Source organism: Schistocerca serialis, unplaced genomic scaffold, assembly GCF_023864345.2.
Source record: "Schistocerca serialis cubense isolate TAMUIC-IGC-003099 unplaced genomic scaffold, iqSchSeri2.2 HiC_scaffold_897, whole genome shotgun sequence".
Classification (NCBI taxonomy): domain Eukaryota; kingdom Metazoa; phylum Arthropoda; class Insecta; order Orthoptera; family Acrididae; genus Schistocerca; species Schistocerca serialis.
The window spans coordinates 1,969,053-1,993,277 of NW_026048515.1; the positions used below are offsets into that span (position 1 = coordinate 1,969,053).

At 38.3% G+C, this 24,225-nt stretch overlaps 1 protein-coding gene across 1 annotated transcript in view; it reads left to right on the forward strand.

Moving 5' to 3' along the window:
- LOC126452537 (phosphatidylinositol-3-phosphatase SAC1-like) overlaps positions 1-24,225 on the forward strand; it is a 78,964-nt gene that overhangs the window by 35,631 nt on the left and 19,108 nt on the right. Inside the window, exons 9-12 of the mRNA XM_050091097.1 lie at positions 3,011-3,248; positions 9,725-9,961; positions 11,046-11,147; positions 21,876-21,936. Coding sequence (XP_049947054.1) covers positions 3,011-3,248; positions 9,725-9,961; positions 11,046-11,147; positions 21,876-21,936 — 638 coding nt within the window. The remainder of the gene's footprint in view (positions 1-3,010; positions 3,249-9,724; positions 9,962-11,045; positions 11,148-21,875; positions 21,937-24,225) is intronic.

Genomic DNA, 24,225 nt, shown 5'->3' on the forward strand with positions numbered 1-24,225 from the left:
TCATCAGGAGTACCCCAGGAGTTACCAGGTATGCAAGCAGTAGAATAAGTGATGTAAAAAGTTCATTTGAAGTATCACTTTCTACAGCACTCCATAATGAAATAATAGGGATGTCAAATATTGAGGGACAATGAGTTTATGGTACACAATGGACAAACGTTAGAGTCTCATTTTCACGCATACTTAGGACTTCTATTCCTGGTGGGTGTATATCGTTCACATCTCTACAAAAAGTTTGTGGGATGAGGATGCTGGGCGGAACATATTTCGAGCAACCATGTCCCTAGAAACATTCTGTACAATATCGCATCTTGCAATGTGATAAGAAATCCACAAGAGAGAAAAGACAATATACCAATAAACTCACCGCAGTTCACAGTATCTTGGAGACGTGATTAGAAGTCAGTCCTAAACTGTGTAATCCAGGGGAAAATGTGACCATCGACAAGCAGCTAGTAGCATTTAGAGGCCACTGTCCATTCAAAAAGTACCGGCAAAATATGGGTTCAAGATACGGACCCTGTGTGACAGCAAATCTTCATATGTACTGAACATATGACAACTTTTTTATGTCATACAATTTGGGACAGCTGCTCCTGAAAAGGAACCGTGCATAAAAATAAGCCAGAGTTTCCACAAAGTATGACCAACAAGGAAGTACATAGCCTTCATTTTACTTCACAAATGACACGACACTGGCCAATTATATTGCTAAGAGAAATAAGAATGTTTTTTAATTAGCCCTAGTGACAGGGCTGATAAGAAGCCAAAAATGATTTTATATCATAATTCAACCAAAGGGGCTGTAGACACACTTGATCAGCTAACAGGTATATATACATGCAAACCAAAAACCAACAGGTGGCTCATGATAGTTTTCTACAAAATTCTTGATGTTGCTGCTTATAATGCATATATCGTGTGGACTTTGGTTCACCATAACTGGAATACAACAAAATTGACTAGAAGGCGTATATTTTTGGAGGAATTTGGAAAGTCAGTGGGTGCAGAGCACATTGCATCAAGGAAGCATTTTCCAAGAACAGAAGATTTTTTGAGAATTGAATTGGCAGGAGCATCCAAAGCATCCACGACCCTGAAGGAGCAGCAGTTGTGGCTAAATCAGTAACAACAAGAAACTGTACTATATGTCCATGCTGTAAGTTCTGTCCTTCAAGCAATGACAATAAAACAAACATGTCGTGTGGAAAGTGTAATAAAAGTGTATGCAGAACACAGGTAACCTACTTGTGTCCAAACTGCAGTGAGTAAGAAGAAAAGAAAATTATATGGGCAGACGGACAGATGATTGTTGAGAAAGACTTTTTTGTGGAAATGTCTGTTGTTCCTAATATACCGTGCTTCAATATTAAAACAATATATTTTCTTTGGCGCATTTCAGTGTATTATTATTATTATTATTGTCACTGTGATCATTAACAACATACTGTAATGTAACAACAGTGTCGATGGCCTACAAATGTACAAAAAATATGTGTGAGTGGAAGTGTTCCCCCCCCCCCCTTCCCCTCAGTATTTTATGTTGGGTAATATTGACCCAAACAGTACATTTGTATAGTTAAAGTGAACAGAACAGCAGGGTTAAGGAATGAAGGCTGAGAAAAGTGTAACAGAAGGGAAAAGTTACTCATTGTTAAGTAAAAAATTTTAGTCCGACGAGAAGAAAAAACAAACAGTGCAGGCAACAGATAATGGCATCAAGTCTTTCATAAGAGAAGACACTTGACATGTCATAGCAGACCAATAAAAGAAAGTACTGGGAAATTAACAGATTGCAAAAGACTATTAAGGAAGGTACCAATGAGTAAGAGAGGAAAAAAGTAAGAAAAGTGTTTGCATAGTAAAGTTATGGATGGTTATGGACTCGAATCATATACCCTAGATCAGTTTTGCATTTGTGAAGTTCTGACATCTGTGTTGGAGAGTATGTCAAGTTGATAATAATCTTGCTGTTACATCTTTTAATATGTTGCAGTTGTGTACTGGTTCATGTGTCCACACAGTGTTACAAAAAGATTGATGAGGTTTGTCCCACTGTTTATCTATCTGTATTGAGGTGCTACACATTGAAACAGACAAGCAGTACAGTTGGTAATTGTTTAAAAAGAAATTCACTTGTCACTAAAATCACAAGGAGGCAGAACGGCTAGCCAGTACTTAAAGAGTCAAAATTCCAGTACTTACCACAAAACCTAGTTTCAGAACACTATAATGGTCTAATGACAGCTTCGTTCATCACTTGAGTCACTTAATAGTCCATTACCACATGAGTACCTCAGAACTTCTTTGGTGGAAACTTTCCATATGTGATCATCTTAACTCTCATTAGATTCATGGACTTAATTTTTACTTTTCTCATGCCTTATACTTCCGTTCCTTCTATTCTCAGTATCCAATTCTTTCTTTTACTTTTCTTTTTTTTCCCTACATCCCTCCCCCCACCCCCACCCCCCCCTCCCCGCACCCCCCACCCCCCGCCCCCACCCCCGCCCCCGCGCATCCTCCTCATTCTCTTATTTATACCCATTCTTACTGCTTTTCTGAGTTTGTGATTCTCGCCCCATTAATTCTCGTACTTATTGATTGCATTCTTTTCAGCATATATCTTCGCAGTACCTCAGGTAGTGTCTGCTGCCTACATTGTAGGATTTTCATTTATGTAGTCTGAAATCTCTCTCTTAACTCTAGATGTGCTCTTTTCTCAAGCTATTTGTGTGTTACTATTCCTTTCATTTTTGTCCCATCATCTGTTGTTCTATGAAACTGAAAACTTAACTCTAATTTTCGCACTTTTTCTCATTTTTAATTCTTATGTTCTTTACCCTTTCAAATATTGATTGATTGGTTGATTAATGGGAAGGAGTAGATTCCAGAGTCATACTCCTATTTTAAATTAGCAACACTATTAATTGTGTTTTTAATGGATGATATTAACATAGACTATATGGGTTACATTGTCAGTTCTTTGTTCACTTCCTCTTATGGTTAGGTACGAAGCATTCGACTTCCATGCAGAGTGCCGTGCACTTCGCTGGGACCGTCTCAGCATTCTGCTGGATCGACTGTCTCATGAACAAGATGAATTTGGAGTTTTTCTCCTGACTCGTGATGGAACCTTGGTGTCACAACAGGATGGTGTTTTTCGCACTAACTGTGTTGACTGCCTGGACAGAACAAATGTAGTGCAGAGCATGCTTGCACGTCGCTCACTTACACAAGTATTGCAGGTCAGTATTACAACACTCATAAAATTACTTTTCACAAGCTACGTATAAATAGCATTCTGTAATTTTTTTGGATATCACATGTTGTGTGTAGGCTGTGTTGGATTGTAATTACTGCATGGATCAACCGTGTACACTTATCTGTACAAACAACTGTCGTGAAGAACCTTGTTATGATAGCCATATTTTTTATTTCTGGCAATGTGTGCTTCTCAGTGAACTGCTAGGGCAAAATTGGCCAAATGCAAGTGTAATTATGTTTAAATAATGCCTATGCAAGAAACAATTCTCTTGGTTTACTCTGGCTATGCAGTCAAATCCGGCATGGCTTTCCATACTTCAGCCCCTATATTTTATAGTGGGCCAAGAGTCTTGTCATCTCTGTATTCATTATTCATTTATTGGGTTTCATAAAGCCCATGTAGATGTAGAACATTCAAAGATGTAGGCTGAGTCTGGGCATACATCAGTGAAATAGAAGCAACTAAATCTGTGTCAAAAGAAGAATTCATTTGAGGAAACTATAAAACTGAGGCGGAATGAGTGATCAATACTTAGCAACTTCAAGAGGAAAATTCTTATTACTGCCAGTGGACACACACAAAAGTACAATAAACTTTTCCTCGTAGTTCTAAATTGATGTATTCATTTTATCTCTCTCCTTCTTAAACCATCTGTCATATCGTCTCTGGACTCAGGCTGGCACAGTGCTTGCCACCGATCTTTGGCCTGCACTCTCACAACAGGTGGATTCGTGTCTTCCTGGGGTCAGTGATCTGTGTTTCCTCTCAAATTTTCTCTAACCTATCCCTCTTGCCTCCTCAAGAAAGGAAGTAATATTTCCAGAACCTAGAATAGTCTCCGTATTTTTGTGTGTCTACTAGCAATACTAAGAGTTTCACCTCCTGCATGCAAGTACCTCCCAGTCATTCTGTCATGTAATCACAAATTAAATATTTGCACTGTATTAACAATACACCATCAGATTATTGCTTTATACAATTTGTCCTCATGGTAATAAAATGCTGCTGCATCCTTATTTGCATTAAATTAAACAGCTGCTATTTATCTCCTATAGGTAACTTAATATTTACAAGATTGATTTGACTTGAACAAGGAGATACAAAAAACATTGACCCCTCCCACTGCAGCCCACATAAAAACAGGGTTTATTGTGCGGATTCACTACCTGAGTCTAAAGCCAACCAGTACTCTTGAAGAATAGTAGGAGGTCCTTTACTAGTCCCTTATTAGACACAATTTCTTCAGGACTTAATGACCCAAATGTTCTGTGTCTTTTGATCTCCTTTCGCATTGGAAGATGAGGTGTGTGCGATTTCATCATCATCATCATCATCATCATCACACAGACTACACCTAGGATCTTCTTTCTCTTTACCTGCCAAGTGTAGGTGTGTCTTAAAGTTTCAACAGCCTGTCAGTACCCTACCAAGAGGTCAGTCTGACTCCTATTTAAGCCAAAGATTACAGAACTTCTCTTAAAACATGGCTTTGTCATCGTTAGTGTGCCATGTTTTAGTTTTTGGATCATAGTCCAATATTCTACATGCTGCCTTCCAATCCAGTTTCACAGTTTTAAGTTTACCACCGGCTTAGCGATGGTGAGGATGGGTTCCAGTCCAGTAAGTGGAATTGTCAAACCTGTCCTGGACAATCTATCAGCTTGTTCAATTTCACTGATTCCCGAGTGACCAGGCACCCATAGCAGGTTTATTCTGTTGCTTTCACCTATTCTCACAAGGGCTTTGCGGCATTCTGCGACAGTGTTTGATCTCACTGCTGGGGCTGATGGAGGTTTCAGAGCTGCTTGGCTGTCATAAAATGTAGGTGCTACAATCCTCGTAGTACTTATGCAAATTCTCCTCCATTGGCACTCTGATAGCGGATATTTCTGCTTTGAATACTGTCACCAGCTTCCCTAGAGAGATTGCACTCTCTAGTCTAGGGTTAATCCCATACACTGTGGCTCCAGTCTTTGTCTGTTTTTCACCACAATGTCTTCTGCATGATGTCATGGTTCATTCTTCCACTGCCCTCTACTTCCAATTGTTATGTTGGAAGGTTTATTGAAGCAGCTGGTAGTTATTGTATGTCAGTGAGCATTTCTCTGATCATTCCTGTACTTATCTCATGCCCTATTTTGCTGTGGAATTTGGAATATTCTAAAGATGTCCAATTAATTTCAGTTTTTAGCATTTATGCTCCTGACGCTGCCTCCATTTTGACCCACTGGGTGTAATAGGAGCATGGCCAGCAGTAGGGGTTCTGCTTATTTCATCTGTAATTGCATTACATGAATATATTGGTATTTTTCAAACAAATAGCGCCCCCGGTGTAAAACCCGTCCCATCCACCTTCCCACCACCACCTACTCCAATCCTGTAACCCAGAAGGTGTACACGATCAAAGGCAGAGCAACGTGTGAAATCACCCACGTGATTTACCAACTGACCTGCCTACACTGTGAAGCTTCTATGTGGGAATAACCAGAAACAAACTGTCCATTCACATGAATGGACACAGGCAGACAGTGTTTGTTGGTAATGAGGATCACCCTGTGGCTAAACATGCCTTGGTGCACGGCCAGCACATCTTGGCACAGTGTTACACTGTCCGGGTTATCTGGATACTTCCCACTAACACCAACCTGTCAGAACTCCAGAGATGGAAACTTGCCCTTCAGTATATCCTCTCTTCTCGTTATCCGCCAGGCCTCAACCTCCGCTAATTTCAAGTTGCCGCTGCTCACACCTCACCTCTCTTTCAACAACATCTTTGCCTCTGTACTTCCGCCTCGACTGACATCTCTGCCCAAACTCTTTTCCTTTACAAATGTCTGCTTGTGTCTGTGTATGTGCGGATGGATATGTGTGTGTGTGCGCGAGTGTATACCTGTCCTTTTTTCCCCCTAAGGCCGGTATTACACTATCAGATTTCTTTGTCAAAGATATTTGATAGTGTAATAGGGACTTTGTCAAATGTCGTCCAATATTTGATCAAATCTAGGGCCTCGCTGTATATTTGATCAAAGAAACCGCTTGTCTTCTGTTCACTGCAATGTGACATGTTACCACATGGAGCGCTAGCATCGCTGCAGTATCCTGTCGTCTGTAGTGTTTTTATAACCATTGCCGGTAAATACAATGGGTGTGTGCCGACAACTACAAAATTAATAGAGACGTCTGAAGCTGATGAGGCGATTTACAACGTGAGGCAACCCGGAATACAAAAATAGATTAAGAAGATTGGAGACCTAACCTGATCTAACCTAACCTAACCTAACATAACCCTCTCCTGTAGCAAGGAATGGGAGTGTTATAGTGAGCCTGTCTTCAGAAGATGTAGCAGTTCTTAAGTGAATATTGTGCTTTGTGATATGAGGATACATTTCATTGAGCACATACAGAAATGTATGCTCATCCATTCTTAAGTAATTGATGTACGACTTGACGTCTTCCACTGTAAGCTCACGTAACAAGTTTTGTTGAATGCTTTTATCGTGTCGTCGTAAAACCCACGGCTTCACCCAGATTAGATTAGTTTTTCGTTCCATAGATCCGTGCTGAGGAGAGCCTCGTGGATGTGGAACATGTAGATTTTTTTTAAGCTGATATAACAATACTAATAGTATGAATAAATACAATACATCATTTGTTTCTATTAAAAATTTCGCCAATGGAGTAAAAGGAGTTGGCCAGTAGTAAGTCTTTCAGGCTCCTTTTAAACTAATCTTTATTTCTAACTAAATTTTTTATGTTTCCTGGCAAATTATTGAAGATGAGTGTTCCTGAGTAGTGGACCCCTTTTTGAACTAAAGTAAGTTGGTTGGTTTGTGGGATTAAAGGGACCAGACTGCGATGGTCATCGGTCCCTTTTTCCAAATACTAAAAACACCCACAGAGAATAAAAACGAGTAACAGAATAGATCACAGACGCTTTTAAGTCCTTGTGCAGATCATTTTTGTTCCTGGTATTGTATGTATGAACTGAGTTGTTTGTTGGAAAAAGAGATATATTATTTACGACAAATTTCATTAAGAAGTAAATATACTGAGAGGCAGTAGTTAGTATACCCAGATCTTTGAAAAGGTTTCTGCAGGAGGTCCGTGAATTTACTCCACAAATAATACGTATTACACGCTTTTGGACCTTGAAAACTTGTTTGACTTCAAGGTTTACCCCAAAATATTATCCCATATGACATTATGGAATGAAAGTATGCAAGCTTTTTCATTTTTATGTTTCCTATGTCTGCTAACACTCGAATTGCAAATACAGATTTGTTAAGGCCTTTCTGCAGTTCTGTGGTGTGCTCCTCCCAACTGAATTTATTATCAAGTTGTAATCCCAGGACTTTTAAGACTGTCAACCTCGTATGTGGGGTTCCATTTTTTCCCCCACTTCTTTTCCGCATGTGCACACAATGCAATTGGAGTACATAGAACTGCTGCGGTTGTAACAAGTTGTTGTCAGCCATCTTGAACTTTGACGAAAAATTTGATGACAGTGTAATACCCCCTCTAGCGCTACGTGAAAGATCTTTGTCAAATATATTGGACGGAATATTGGATCACATCTTTGATCAAATCTTTGACAAAGAAATTTGATAGTGTAATACCGGCCTAAGGTAAGTCTTTCCGCTCCCGGGATTGGAATGACTCCTTACCCTCTCCCTTAAAACCCACATCCTTTCGTCTTTCCCTCTCCTTCCCTCTTTCCTGATGAAGCAACCGTTGGTTGTGAAAGCTTGAATTATGTGTGTATGTTTGTGTTTGTTTGTGTGTCTATCAACCTGTTGGCGCTTTCTTATGGTAAGTCACATCATCTTTGTTTTTAGATATAAATATTATTTTGAGTTGATATAGATTATTTATAAGAATAAAAATACCGATCAGAGCTTCCTAATTAATTTTCGGCATGTTGGTTCTATTTTATCTTGATACCTAGGAGGAAATGTAGGTATTTTACATACAGTGTTGCATTTAGTGTCTGACTATTAATGTCTAGCAAGTCATTGTTGCTTATTTGAAATTGCATAATATGACTATCTGTGAGATTAAGACAAACTGTTTGCTGTGAACCAGTTGTAGGCCTTTTCAGCTGTCAATTAGGCTGTGTTAAATGATATTCAATTTGTGCTCTTGTTAAGCATGCTTTTGTCACTATCAAATATAAGACATTGGAGAAAATTCTGGCCATTTGTTCAGGCAGCAAAGTTAGTGTCCAGGCACTCAGAAACCGAAATTAAGGGTAACAGAGAAAAACCAGAAATGTTGAACTCCATTTTCAAATGTTCCTTTACTAAAGAAGCTTCAAGAATACAGCCCCATTCTATTCTCACACCACAGCAGAGATGACTAATATACATATTAAACAATGGAAAATCAAGGATGGAATAATGTAATATCATGAAACAGATGGATTGTTACTCACCATATAGTGGAAATGCTGACTTGCGACAGGCACAACAGGTGCGCAAAAAAAAAGTAAGATTTCAACCAAAAGGTCATCTTTTGTGTATGTCTGCAATCTAATTCAGAAGGAGGTCTTTTGAATGGAAGCTAATTTTTTGAGTAGTCTTTTTGTTGTGCCTGTCTGAGACTCAGCAACACCACTATACGGTAATACAGATATTAGTGTCAGCTGGACTGAAAAACAGCTGAAATCATTAAAATTGAAAAAGCCTGTAGAATCTGATGGAATCCCTCAATTTTGTAAGGTCCATTGGGATATCTTGGGACCAGTGGCTAACTGGGCCTTGTTTCTTTCTTCCACAAAACGTATGAGGCTAATATCAATTCAGGCAGTTGGCAGTGCTGAAAGATGATGGAATCACTCTTCAACAAGCAGTTTAATGATTATAATTGTTGTGATTTACTTGAAACAGTTATGTAGTGCAAAGTTTTCATAGAAATATGATGACATATTGAGCTCATGAACTAATTACAGGTTCACTGCAAATATTAAGAAAATTACTGTTACCATAGCATAAATTAGAAACATAATGGAACCTGGAAATGTTACTGCCGGCATGTGTCTCTTTTTTAGGCTATAAGCTTTGATGGGTTGCCCAGTTACCCAATAAAGCTTTCAAAAATGGGGTAAATGGGCCATGTGCTTGGGTTATCTGAGCCCAGCTTGCATATCAAGAACCAAATATCATTGTGTGGAAGTGATGGGAATAATGATTTAATGAGACATTCTGAAGGCTGAAGTTCATAAAAAGGTGGAGAAGTAATTATCGAAGTATTGCAGTTTATAAGAGCATCATGCCTGTCAAATTGTGATGATGGGTTGTTTCTAAAAAGTGGTATTGTTGACATATTTACAGTGAATGGACATTAAATAATGTTTTTTATGTTTTAAATCAAAAAAATTGCTATAATGGTGACCTGTGTTTCTTAGATATATTTTGCAATATTTCATTAATTTATTATTTTTTGTCATTTGCCGCACAGAAGCTCGGCCTCCTACAACAAAGTCAGGCTGTTCAACAGCAACCACTCCTCGAGTACCTCTTCAAGCAGGTGTGGGCCGACAATGCAGATGTCCTCAGTATACAGTATTCGGGGACTGGTGCTCTGAAGACTGATTTCACACGTACTGGAAAAAGGACTCGCATTGGTCTTCTGCGAGATCTTGTCAATTCTCTAACCCGCTACTGCAAGAACAATTTTGCTGATGGTTTCAGGCAGGTTAGGAATCCCATTATGCTCATTTCTCTCTCTCCTTCTCTGTGTGTCTGTCCGTGTGTGTGTGTGTGTGTGTGTGTGTGTGTGTGTGGGCGCGCGCGCGCACCAGCCGGAGTGGCCGAGCAGTTCTAGGTGCTACAGTCTGGAACCGCGCGACCGCTGCGGTCGCAGGTTCGAATCCTGCCTCAGACATGGATGTGTGTTATATCCTCAGGTTAGTTAGGTTTAAGTAGTTATAAGTTCGAGGGGACTGAAGTCCCATAGTGCTCAGAGCCATTTGAACCATTTGTGTGTGTGTGTGTGTGTGTGTGTGTGTGTGTGTGTGTGTGTGTGTGTGTATGTGTGTGTGTGTGTAGATGAAATGTAATTCGTAAAAGAGAAACATTTTATTCATTATTCTTCTACTGGATGACCTTCCCGCCTCTATTTAATTTTTTGTTATGAAAGCCCCTAGCCCACCAAGCCTCTTCATTCCTCTCCCTCACCCCCCACCCCCACCCCCACCCCACCCTTCTAGAACACCTCCTTTCACTATCCCTAACGATCGTCCCCTATCCCCACTGCTTGAACCCACCTCCTCCACAATCACTTCACAGACCCCTCCCCATCTTAACAGAATGGAACTTTAACTCATGTAGATAACAATGCGGTAGGTTAGTGTAGGAGTTTGTAAATGTAAGATTCTGAGTGGATAGGGATACTGTGATTACATGTGACGATAAAATGCATGACATAGGAGAAAGAAAGTGGCAACTAGCTGGACAAATCAATTGTAACATGAAGCAGCTACTTTTATGCAGAATACTCTATTTTGCGCATGGGAGATAAAGTGAAATTAGCAAAATGATGTAATTCCAAACTTAAAAGAGGCAGTGGTTTCTGTTTCACTGTGTGAGAAAAGTCTTATAAAACTGAGCTGGGAGATGTCTGAAAAGATTGTGCAATGATATCAGTTGTATTGCTGCTGGTTACCTTTATCCCATCCATTATCAGTATTTAGTTAATTAGTTTATACGCTGATTTGTTAAGTTGGATCTGGGTACCTAACATACTGAGACACGCTCATAGTGGCTTCCTTACTTTACAGGATGCCATTGACTTGTTTTTGGGTCGCTATCAAGTACAGGATGGTGAGGGTGCTGCTCAGCCATGTCCTCTGGAGACTGAAAAGGGATGGAAATACATCACTGTGAGTACTGTTCATTTACTCTGTGTATTTGTTGATAATTTTCTGTTGTAATTAATGGTTTTCTCCTTTGTGACTGTTGCTTTGCAATCTGAAAGGACTAGGATGGGTCTTTCCAATTGTGTATTCCCTAGACCACCTCCTGCATTTGTTTATTGCTTGAGATAAGTGAATACAAGAGTAGTATGTAGAACAAAATTATGGATTACAAGCAGATGACAAGAGAGCTAAATACAAGCTCCACAAATATGTTTTCTTAGTATGTAGAAAGATAATGCTGCTACAGTTAACAATAATAGGCTGTTACATTTTCTGCAGCTTTTTCATTGTAGTTAATTGAGCATTTCACACTGACCAATGCTTGAACTTTTTAACACTTTCCTCTTTCCATGAAAGTTCTATTAAAGGCAAGTGCACACACTATACACATTTAAATAAAAAAGAAATAAACTGATACACGTGCCTGCCAGTTCCTTCTGTTTGTTTACACAACTTGTATTGCACTCAGTTGCAATCATCAACATTTGTCTTTCACTTTTTATTATTATTTATTTTCATTATATATTACAGTAGCTTATGCAAATGGAAGATCCTAAATGACCTTGTAGTGCCTCAAGAATTTTGGAGAAAATTCTAGAAACACTCGGCCTTCAACCGTCTCGAACAACCGATATTTTAGGTACGAGTGCGAGAGAGTGAGAACGTTTCTACCGATCCACCTGTTTCTATGTACAGGTCGGAAGTTTGTTATTAGAAGACTGTAAGAGGGGTGAGTCACTGACGATGACAACAAGCGCCACAGAAGACATGAGGAGAACTCAACGAATAATTATGTCGCATTCTTTGATGTGTTAGTGTCTGTGGTGATTGCAAAACAGACTATTGAACAGTTGAAGATAGATTGCTATGCACATTCATGTATTGGACTCACTTAAGACTATGAACAAAACGAGACACATGTATGCTATTTGAATGTGTTAAATGAGTCTAATGTGTAAGGAGTAAGTTAGCTTGCAGAAGTTATTATCTGTGAAAGTTGAAAATATAAAATGATGGAACTCAAAAGTATTATATGAGTACCAAAATTATTTCAAGGATAGAGAAGTATTTTAATAAATTTCCTTAACCAGCTATAGCCTTCAGAGATGCAGCTTGTAGGAAATCGACATAACTGATTACCCAGGGAAGAGGATCGGCTACACCCAACGTACAAGTTAACTGAATTGAGAGATGTGTGTGCCTTGCAACCCAATACCACACTGTCTCTTGTTGTCCGAAAATGTTAGAACCTATAGACACACATTATGCTATTTTATGCACACATGCAATGCTAACTTTGTCTCCATTTTATTTGTTCATTTGGACAACTCGCACCCCATTGTGCAGTGATTTTCTCTGTTAACTGCTTAAAAATGTGTGCCATATTTTGTTGACTTAACAGTATTTTCAAATGGGCTACTAAGTGTGCTACTGAAGTAGTTGAGTATCTTAACTGATGTTTTCTGTGGTGTGTCATTTATCTGTTATACAATGTCAAAGAAGGAAGGGCCAAAATACTCCATATGAGATTAACGTACTCGGGTTGAATTATGAGATCAGAACACTCACTAGAAAAAGCTGGACTGCTTGGAAGAACAGAAAGTTAAAGATATAGAAGAAAATCGAGGAGAAAGTGAATAGAGGGTGCCAAAGAAAGCATTGGAATGTCTCTGGAAAAATTGATGGCCAAAACAACAACCAGGCGTGCCTGGAGGGAGATCTTGCATCATATCACCAGGATTCGAACATGATGGAACATAACAGCTGCAGCGGCTAACTCTTGGACTGTAGTTTTAGTAGAGCACCAACACAGCCTGGCGATGACAGTAGGGCAAAAGAGTGGCTGAGAGAGACATTGAAGGGATTGAGATTGTTTGTATAGCCAGGACCGGCATTATTTGTGGCATAGTCCAGTTATTTTCAAGTGACAGGTAGCAGCAAGAGGGTCATCTTTCAATATTGGGAGTAACTATGTGATATGGCTCATACTGTTCATTTGCAGGGACAGGAAAATTTCACAAAAATGACAGGAAGTTGGCAGTTTTGGTGAAATAATGCAGAATCGGTGGTTTTTACAAAATACCATCATATTGTTGCTTTTTAAGAAATATTGCGGAGTTTGCTGTTTCCCATACAAAGAAATGTGTTTGTAACTTATAGTTATTGATGAAAAAAAAAATTGATGAAAAAATACACTGAATTTGAAGACAAACACTAACTTCAAATTTGGCATGAAAGTAACTTCAAATTTGGAATGAAAGTAACTTCAAATTTGGCATGAAAGTAACTTCAAATTTGGCATGAAAGTAACTTCAAATTTCAGATTTATCAGGGAAATAACCCTGAATTTGGCGAAAACAGTTATTCCAAAATCAGATAAAAGAGTAACTCCAAATTCAGCTAGATGAGTAGCCCTGAATTTCAAGAAAGTAACACCAAATTTGGCAATAAATGTAGTTGAGCTCTCCAATAAATATTGGTGAGCTTGGCAAAAAATATCGCCAAGCTTCACAAAAATACTGGTGAGCTTGGCAAAAAATAGCACTGAAATTGGCCTCAAAATAAAACAATTTTTCCCATCCTTATTTATAGGTCACTTAGCTATATATGTCGTGTAATGCTATCTTCATTACCCTGTGGATGTGAAGCACCCCTGCAGTGACTAACCAGATGTCTTCATTTTCCCCCCCACTCTGGGCAGCATGCCACTATTGTAGTGGGCTTATCAACCTGAATAGTATAGGAGTGCTAATGTTTGTTGGGGACTGATGACCTCAAATGTTAAGTCCCATAGTGCTCAGAGCCATTTGAACCAATGTTTGTTGCTGAAATCAGTCTTGTATTGTTATTTGATCTTGGCTCTTACATGGTAATGGTAATGCTATTATTATTATTATTATTATTATTATTATTATTATTATTAACTTGATTTTCCACATGTTCACTTTCCCTTTGAAGATTGTACTACTTGCTTCTTGTACTCAGCCCAGTACTTTTTCATTTGTTCCAAACACAGTTTTCTTAACTCATCTGAAATCTCTACTGGTCATCAGTGCGTCATTTCTGCAGAAAATTTATGATTCATAAGGAGAGTGTTAATTTTGATTTTGTTCTCAGCATCAGTAATTCTAAGTTCGACTGCTTCAAGATCTTGCAGAATTTCTTTGACTCGCCGTCCTCCTGTATTATTTCCGAGACTTCTCATAACTAGCTGTTTTAAAATCCTGCTGTCGGGCAATCGTAAGATGTGATAGAAATATGAGATTCTTTTCTTCTTCATTGTGCTGGTGATTGGGTCAACTCACAGTAGATAGTTTCATTAGGGAAGATTCTCCAGACTCCATCAACCTGGTATTTTTTATTGATGCATGTTCTGATAATTCTTCATACAGTCTTGAGGAGTTGATTGGTTCTTCTTTCATTTTCAATTTGAAACAAAGTTTCACAGACATAAGTTGCTTCTGGGAGAGTTACAGTTTTGTAATGTTGGGTTTTAGTGTCTGTTGACAGGCATGTATTATTATATGTTGACCAGGTTAGAAATTGTGCTTTTTTTTTCATTTTGTTGATTCTATTTATCCCTGTTGCTTTTTCACCCAAGTTGTGCAAAATAATTTCTCCAAGATATTTAAATTGTAGAACTATGTTAATTGCTTGATCATTTATGAAGATTTTATCTGTGCAAAGAGGCTTCATAAGTATGATTTCATTTTTCTCAAAGGATATTTGTAATTCTATTTTTGAAGCAATTTTTTGAAGACTTGTAATCTGAGCATGAACTACTTCCATGTCAAGGTCCAAGAGAGCTAAATCGTCAGCAAACCCAAGGCAGTTTGCTCTTATTGCTGGTTTTCCTCAAATTTTGATTGATTTTACATAGATTTTCTTTTTGCCAGATTGTCATGATGTAATCGAGGACCACATTGACAAGCAAAAGGGACAATCCTCGCCTTGTCTGAGACCTGTTTTTATTGTGAAAGCTTTTGACATTTCTTCTCTAAACTTGACCTTTGAATTTGTGTTAGTTAAAGTTAGCTGAATGAGTCTTACCAATTTGGGATGGAAGCCATATGCTCTAAGGATTTTTAGAAGTGTGGTTCTATGAACATTATCCTTTTTATTTTATTTTTTTAATTTATGAATGAGATGAATAACTGTTGTTTCTGTACTTGTAATACTCCATTATTAGTTTCAGGCTAAGAATTTGGCCTGAGCAGCTTCTGTATGGTCGAAATCCTCCTTGATACTCTCCAAGTTGTGGTTCCATAATGTTTTGATCCTATTGTAAATTATGCAGGAGAAAATTTTGTATATGCAGTCCAGAAGGGCTATTCCTCTGTAATTATCTGAGTTGGTTTTACCTCCTTTTTTAAATAATGGGTGTATTATTCCTGAGATCCAGTGCTCTGGAATTTTCTCTGTGATACACATTTCAATTATATGTTGGTGGAGATTTATGACTGCAGGTTTTCTAGCATTCTTCCATATTTCTGCAAATTCGTGGTCTTCACATCATGACTTACAATTTTTTAGTTCCTGAATTGCAACCTCTACCTCATTGATAGTTGGAGGATATGTAAGGTCTGGGGTGATTAAAATAGGTGCTTCAGTGTCTACTTGAAATGTTTCCAGTGAGTCATCACAATTTAAAAGTTTGTTGAAAGTCTCTGCAAGGATCCCTGCATTTTCTTGATTACTATGCGCCAACTTTCCTGACTTCTCTCTCAGCATTAATGTTGGGGACTCATACTTTTTAAGATATCTTCCAAAGGTTGTGTAATAATGTCTTGACTGTTTCTTCTGGAAGATCTCTTCTATCTTTTCTAGGGTATTTTTAAGATGTTTGCATTTTGTGTGTCTGATGGATTGACTTTCTTTGCTTAATTAGTTCTAGATGTGATTCTTCAGACTTTTGGGCTTGATGCTTTTTCCAAGCTTGGTGTCTCCTTTCTAATGCCTGGTCACATTCTTCATTCCACCACTCATGTTTCTCCCTGGGATTTATTGGAGCCAATTCTTCTGCTATAGATTTTTATTTGGTTGTTAATTCTTCTGGCGTATTATATTTGATAGACTGCGAATGGCTGAAAGCAAGGGGAAACTGCAGCCGTAATTTTTCCTGAGGACATGCAGCTTTACTGTATGATTAAATGATGATGGCGTCCTCTTGGGTAAAATATTCCGGAGGTAAAATAGTCCCCCATTCGGATCTCCAGGCGGGGACTGCTCAAGAGGATGTCGTTATCAGGAGAAAGAAAACTGGCGTTCTACGGATCGGAGCGTGGAATGTCAGATCCCTTAATCGGGCAGGTAGGTTAGAAAATTTAAAAAGGGAAATGAATAGGTTGAAGTTAGATATAGTGGGAATTAGTGAAGTTCGGTGGCAGGAGGAACAAGACTTCTGGTCAGGTGACTACAGGGTTATAAACACAAAGTCAAATAGGGGTAATGCAGGAGTAGGTTTAATAATGAATAGGAAAATAGGAATGCGGGTAAGCTACTACAAACAGCATAGTGAACGCATTATTGTGGCCAAGGTAGACACGAAGCCCATGCCTACTACAGTAGTACAAGTTTATATGCCAACTAGCTCTGCAGATGATGAAGAAATTGAAGAAATGTATGATGAAATAAAAGAAATTATTCCGATAGTGAAGGGAGACGAAAATTTAATAGTCATGAGTGACTGGAATTCGAGTGTAATAAAAGGGAGAGAAGGAAACGTAGTAGGTGAATAAGGATTGGGGCTAAGAAATGAAAGAGGAAGCCACCTGGTAGAATTTTGCACAGAGCACAACTTAATCATAGCTAACACTTGGTTTAAGAATCATGATAGAAGGTTGTATACATGGAAGAACCCTGGAGATACTAAAAGGTATCAGATAGATTATATAATGGTAAGACAGAGATTTAGGAACCAGGTTTTAAATTGTAAGACATTTCCAGCGGCAGATGTGGACTCTGACCACAATCTATTGGTTATGACCTGTAGATTAAAACTGAAGAAACTGCAAAAAGGTGGGGATTTAAGGAGATGGGACCAGGATAAACTGAAAGAACCAGAGGTTGTACAGAGTTTCAGGGAGAGCATAAGGGAACAATTGACAGGAATGGGGGAAAGAAATACAGTAGAAGAAGAATGGGTAGCTTTGAGGGATGAAGTAGTGAAGGCAGCAGAGGATCAAGTAGGTAAAAAGACGAGGGCTAGTAGAAATCCTTGGGTAACAGAAGAAATATTGAATTTAATTGATGAAAGGAGAAAATATAAAAATGCAGTAAATGAAGCAGGCAAAAAGGAGTACAAACGTCTCAAAAATGAGATCGACAGGAAGTGCAAAATGGCTAAGCAGCGATGGCTAGAGGACAAATGTAAGGATGTAGAGGCTTATCTCACTAGGGGTAAGATAGATATTGCCTACAGGAAAATTAAAGAGACCTTTGGAGATAAGAGAACCACTTGTATGAACATCAAGAGCTCAGATGGAAACCCAGTTCTAAGCAAAGAACGGAAAGCAGAAAGGTGGAAGGAGTATATAGAGGATCTATACAAGGGCGAATCACTTGAGGACAATGTTATGGAAATGGAAGAGGATGTAGATGAAGATGAAATGGGAGATACGATACTGCGTGAAGAGTTTGACAGAGCACTGAAAGACCTGAGTCGAAACAAGGCCCTCGGAGTAGACAACATTCCATTGGAACTACTGACGGCCTTGGGAGAGCCAGTCCTGACAAAACTCTACCATCTGGTGAGCAAGATGTATGAAACAGGCGAAATACCTTCAGACTTCAAGAAGAATATAATAATTCCAATCCCAAAGAAAGCAGGTGTTGACAGATGTGAAAATTACCGAACAATCAGTTTAATAAGTCACAGCTGCAAAATACTAACTTGAATTCTTTACAGACGAATGGAAAAACTAGTAGAAGCCAACCTTGGGGAAGATCAGTTTGGATTCCGTAGAAATACTGGAACACGTGAGGCAATACTGACCTTACGACTTATCTTAGAAGAAAGATTAAGGAAAGGCAGACCTACGTTTCTAGCATTTGTAGACTTAGAGAAAGCTTTTGACAATGTTGACTGGAATACTCTCTTTCAAATTCTAAAGGTGGCAGGGGTAAAATACAGGGAGTGAAAGGCTATTTACAATTTGTACAGAAACCAGATGGCAGTTATAAGAGTTGAGGGACAAGAAAGGGAAGCAGTGGTTGGGAAGGGAGTAAGACAAGGTTGTAGCCTCTCCCCGATGTTATTCAATCTGTATATTGAGCAAGCAGTAAAGGAAACAAAAGAAAAATTCGGAGTAGGTATTAAAATCCATGGAGAAGAAATAAAAATGTTGAGGTTCGCCGATGACATTGTAATTCTGTCAGAGACAGCAAAGGACTTGGAAAAGCAGTTGAACGGAATGGATGGTGTCTTGAAGGGAGGATATAAGATGAACATCAACAAAAGCAAAACGAGGATAATGGAATGTAGTCGAATTAAGTCGGGTGATGTTGAGGGTATTAGATTAGGAAATGAGACACCTAAAGTAGTAAAGGATTTTTGCTATTTGGGGAGCAAAATAACTGATGATGGTCGAAGTAGAGAGGATATAAAATGTAGACTGGCAATGGCAAGGAAAGCGTTTCTGAAGAAGAGAAATTTGTTAACATCGAGTATAGATTTAAGTGTCAGGAAGTCACTTCTGAAAGTATTTGTATGGAGTGTAGCCATGTATGGAAGTGAAACATGGACGGTAAATAGTTTGGACAAGAAGAGAATAGAAGCTTTCGAAATGTGGTGCTACAGAAGAATGCAGAAGATTAGATGGGTAGATCACATAACTAATGAGGAAGTATTGTATAGGATTGGGGAGAAGAGAAGTTTGTGGCACAACTTGACCAGAAGAAGGGATCGGTTGGTAGGACATGTTCTGAGACATCAAGGGATCACCAATTTAGTATTGGAGGGCAGCGTGGAGGGTAAAAATCGTAGGGGGAGACCAAGAGATGAATACACTAAGCAGATTCAGAAGGATGTAGGTTGCAGTAGGTACTGGGAGATGAAGAAGCTTGCACAGGATAGAGTAGCATGGAGAGCTGCATCAAACCAGTCTCAGGACTAAAGACCATAACAACAACAACAACAACAACAACAACAACAACAGACCCTTCACCTGATTTTCCTAGTGTATTCATCATTTTTTGATAAGATGGTTGGGTCAAATTTTCTTCTAGTTTTTTCTGAGACCTTTTCTTTACCATTGGTGTTAATTTTTCTTTGATCTTCACAACATAGTGGTCTGACCCTGAGTCTTCACCCCTCAAAACTTTGATGTTGTAGATTTCACGATGGAGAAATTTATCCATGCATACATGTTCCAGTTGCCATTCATCCTTTCGTAAATCAGGGTGTTTCCAGGTTTTTAATTTGTGAGGTGTCCTTGTAAAACATGTTGATTTTGTGACCAGGTTATGGTTTCTACAAGTTTCAATTAACCTTGTTGGTCCATTTGTGTGCTGGCCATTTTCCGATGATATCTCTATATCTTTTTTCTTGCCCCAGTTGAGCATTGAAGTCATCAAGGAGAATTTTTATGTTTGTTGGAGGAATGTTGATTAAGACTTGATCCAGGAGATCGCAAAATTTCTGTGTTTCTTCTTTGCCCTTCAGAGTATTATTTTTTATGATTGGTCGGAGCTGTGCATTGATAATTGTGTATGTCTTATTTGCAGATTTCAAAGATAGACTTGCAAGTCTGGGGGACTGAGAGTTGGGTTCTATGATAGAGTCGATAATTTTGTAGGGTCTTGATCACTGTTTCTGATTTCTTGAAGAGCCATGATTACTATTTTGTGTTTCTTCATGATATCAGTGACGATTTTTCATTTTCCAGAATTCCCATCTCGCCATCCAAATTTATGGTTTTCATGGTTTACTGAAAATCAGTTCCACTGAATACCAGAATGTTTCCTTTTTTCCTTTCGTATCCATGTCTGGTCCAAAATTAATCTCTATATAATGAATTTAACATTGATTGGAAGCAAAACTCTGACTTTTCCTATTAATGCTATTGTAGTCATCATTTTTCTCTATTGTGTTAATTTTTGCTTTCCTTCGTCAGTTTTATTTTTTAAACTTATTGAGCTCTCCTCTTCCTGGTTCATGGTTTTTTTTTTCCCCCCAAATACTGATGAAAGTAAGGGTAGCTGTAACTTAATTTTGGTTAGTACTTTGTTCTTGAAGAAAGTGACTGATTACAGTGGTGTCAGCATTAAGATGCTGAACTTGCTTTTGGGAGGAGTGGGTCTAAAATCTACAGCTGTCTCCTAGATTTACATTTTTCATGGTTTCTCACATGTGATATAGGTGAATGGAAAAGTGGTTCCTTTGAAAAGGGCATGATCGATTTCTAGAATGTTTTTAAACTTGTCATCAACAGTGTTAAATTTTAAGCAACCTTTTGTGTTCCTTTGAAATATAATTCTCTCTATATCATTCTTAAAAACTGTAATGGAAAATATTTTATAAATAATGGAAGGAGCAAAGATAACAACTCACCCTTTAGCTGAGGCATCAAGTGGTAAATAAACAAAAGGAATATCGGAAATGTTACTAAGCTTGCTGATGATGCCGTCCTTCAGGGCTGACTAGTATAAAATATAAATACACTTGATCAGCTACATTGCTCAGGTCAACAATATTGTATCAGCACTGCACCTCAACCCAATGTAGTTGACCAGGACAGTGTAGCCATGCAGGTGTGTGTGTGTGTGTGTGTGTGTGTGTGTGTGTGTGTGTGTGTGTGTGTGTGTGCGCCTGTGTGTCTTTCTTGGTGTTTGTTTGTGTGTTTTCCACACTACTTAGCTCTGTGGATGGACATAAGTGAAAAGCTTAGCACTGTTTAAAGACTTATTTATGTGCCTCCTGACCATTCAATGTCTCAACTGTACACTGAGTTTTGCCTTCTCTTCTTCCTTTATTTATATTATAAGAGCATATACGCATAAAGTTTGTCATTGAAATCAAAATAATTGCAGCTTATAAAAGTTTTACTTTTATTAACACCACTGTCGTGTATTCTGGTAAGAAATGGTTGTTTATTCTTACAATACATTCTATGTTGTTGTGTATGGGACGCTATTGCTACATATATTACTCATGTAAGGTTGTAATAGTGCTACTATGTTTGGAACATTTACTGGTTGTATTGATTCACCATCTGTATTGTGTTTTAAATATGTCATGTTTCATTTTTTACTGCAATGTGAGCACTTTCTGTTCTTACTATGAAGTATGTACAGAAAACTCATGCTTTTATAATCTGTGATCTACTGTGCCCCTAACTTGTACTTTGAAATGAAGAGGAGAGAAATAAATGAAGAAATGTTATACAATGGATATGTTTATTTGAATAACTCAGATTAGAGAAAGTGGGAAGTAGCGCTATTAAAATTTTCCCTTCCTTTCCCATCCCTCTTCTTACCAACTCCCTCCTCTCCCCCCCCCCCCCCCCTTTCCACGTCGTCTTCCCTCTTCTCCATCCTCCCCATTGCTAGTCAACTTTTCTTTCTACAGACTGCATTCTGATAGATAATTCTTGTAAGAAGTATGTTGTTAAAAACTGTGCTACCTATTTCTTTCAACAAGTATATGTTCTAGTTCTTGTTGTGTAACTGAACTGCATGTATCTTCTGTTACAGTTCCCAGTAGTACTGATGGTGGCAATAGCAATGTTCTTTGCAAACATTATAACGCCAACGGGTGAGTAACCTACACTGCCTAGACAGTCATTGTACATTATTAAGTGATTAACTTTTTTCCTTCAATAATTGCATCATCTATCGTCAAAAAGAAGGCAAATCTGAGACAGGATTCATATATTCAATATTAGTTCACACATTGCAGAAGGGGAACAATAGAGGGATGTTTAGCCTTGACTCAGTATTTGATGTGTGCCAGGTGTTACAATATTAACTTTGATTTTGCTAGTCCTTTTAACAGATTATATCTTGAATTAATGTATCGTCTTTTTTTAAATGCACAAAAAGTTATTTTTTCTCTCTCTATCTCTCTCTCTCTATCTCTTTCTTTTTTTTCTTTCTCTCATAAGCTATCAGGCCTACTAACAGCATCTTTCAAAACTCCACTAACTTGCAACTCATACCATAAATTGCACAACATGCCTGCTATCTCACATGCAGAAAAATCTGTTGTTCACATTTACTTTCCACAATGAATTTTCGTTCTACAGCAGAAAGTGGAATGATTTGAGGCTTCCTGGGATATTAAAACTATATCTATAAAAACATTCAAAATTAGTGCTTTTCATCTCATTCTCCATTTGAATCTTAGTTATAAGCTTCCTCTGCGGGAAACTGACTATTTACAAATCTGAGTTTGCCTTCAGGTGCTCATATGAGAGTTGACTCCATCTTAGTACACTGAAGCTGTGATTAGGTCAAACTCTTCACTATATCCATTCTCCAAAAGTGTGGTAGTTCTACAGCATTTTGGGAGAATATTCGTGAAGTTTAGAAGGTATTGAGAGGAACTAGAGACAAGTTAAAGCTTTTGGTCTGAGAGGCTTGTTCAGACAGGCTAGTAGATACCACTACGCAAACAAAAGACTGAGATCTACATTTGTGTCCCAGTGTGATAAACAATTTTGTCTTGGATCAAATGTTCAGTATATTATGCTCTCTGCCAAAGAGAAAATATAAGTTACCTAATAGAAAATAAACGAAGAAACTCATTAAATAGAAATTAGCATGTTATTACTCGGTGAAACGAACTGCAGACCACTGTTGTGGGAACTAAATTGATCAGGTTTGGTTTTCAAAGTTACCAGTCACCATATACATGAACAAGATAGCATCGTTTAGAAAAAAAGGCATACTCTGTTAAATTTTTTATGAAAAAAGTGAAGTATCAGGACTAATTTGACAAGTTGTTTACTCATATGAAACATGGATTCATACACATTACGCCATGAATATAAGATGTCACGAGTATATGAAGAGTACTGTTGAACAAAAGTGCCACTGAATGTTTAATTGTTGTTGTATTCTAGTCATTGGCTTATACATGTGTGGCATTGACATGTTGTATAAATCTCCCCATCCCCACTTGTTCATATATCTTGAGTGTAAATTTGAATTTGCTGGCACCCTGGCTTCAGTGAGTAATACAATTTATTTTCAGTGTAGCCACCATGTATCACATATAGTGCACTCAGTCAGTGTAAGGCATTTTTGGCTATTTACACACTTTAAAGTACATTTGCTTTTATGAGGCTCAGCTGTCAGTTTTTGTACAAGGCACTGATAGTTCAGAAGCAGCTCAGTGTCTTGCAATATTATTACACCGGCACCAACTTTTTGGATATAATTTTCTCTTCCATGAAAACTCATATAGAGCTATGGAAATCATTTGTGTGTGTGTGTGTGTGTGTGTGTGTGTGTGTGTGTGTGTGTGTCATGTATACTACAGTTCCTGTTGCACCTCATGAAGATATGCCTGATGCTGCTTTTCACCTCCAAGAATGAAGAGTAGTATTGTAGACTCCATGGTCTTTCATTTCCAACAATGTCTTCTTGAAGGTGACATATTGGGATCTCTTTTTCAGTGAGTCCTCAAGCCAGCTGTATATTTGTTCCAACAACTAGCAACATATTTAGTTTACTAACATGGTACTGTGTCAAAAGTTTTTCAGAATTCAATAAGTTTGATACCAACCTAAGAATCACTGTCTTCAGCTTTCTAAATATTGTGAACAGCAGCACAAAGATGCTCCTGTGGTAGAACAAAAAAAGCAAATATACTCCTGTTTAAAACAAAAGTGGGGTACCAGGCTGCCTCATTTACCTTCCTCAGCTTGTTTAAAATTTTCCCAGATGTTTTTGTTTGTGAAGATATTCATGCTCTTTTTACATGCAGCTCACCTCTCACCCCCACAAGCTCCCCCAACTGTAACTCATGCACACTCACTAGTCCATCACTGTAAGTCACTCATATCCATCCTCTCCTACTTGTCTATCCTCTCTCTAGCTC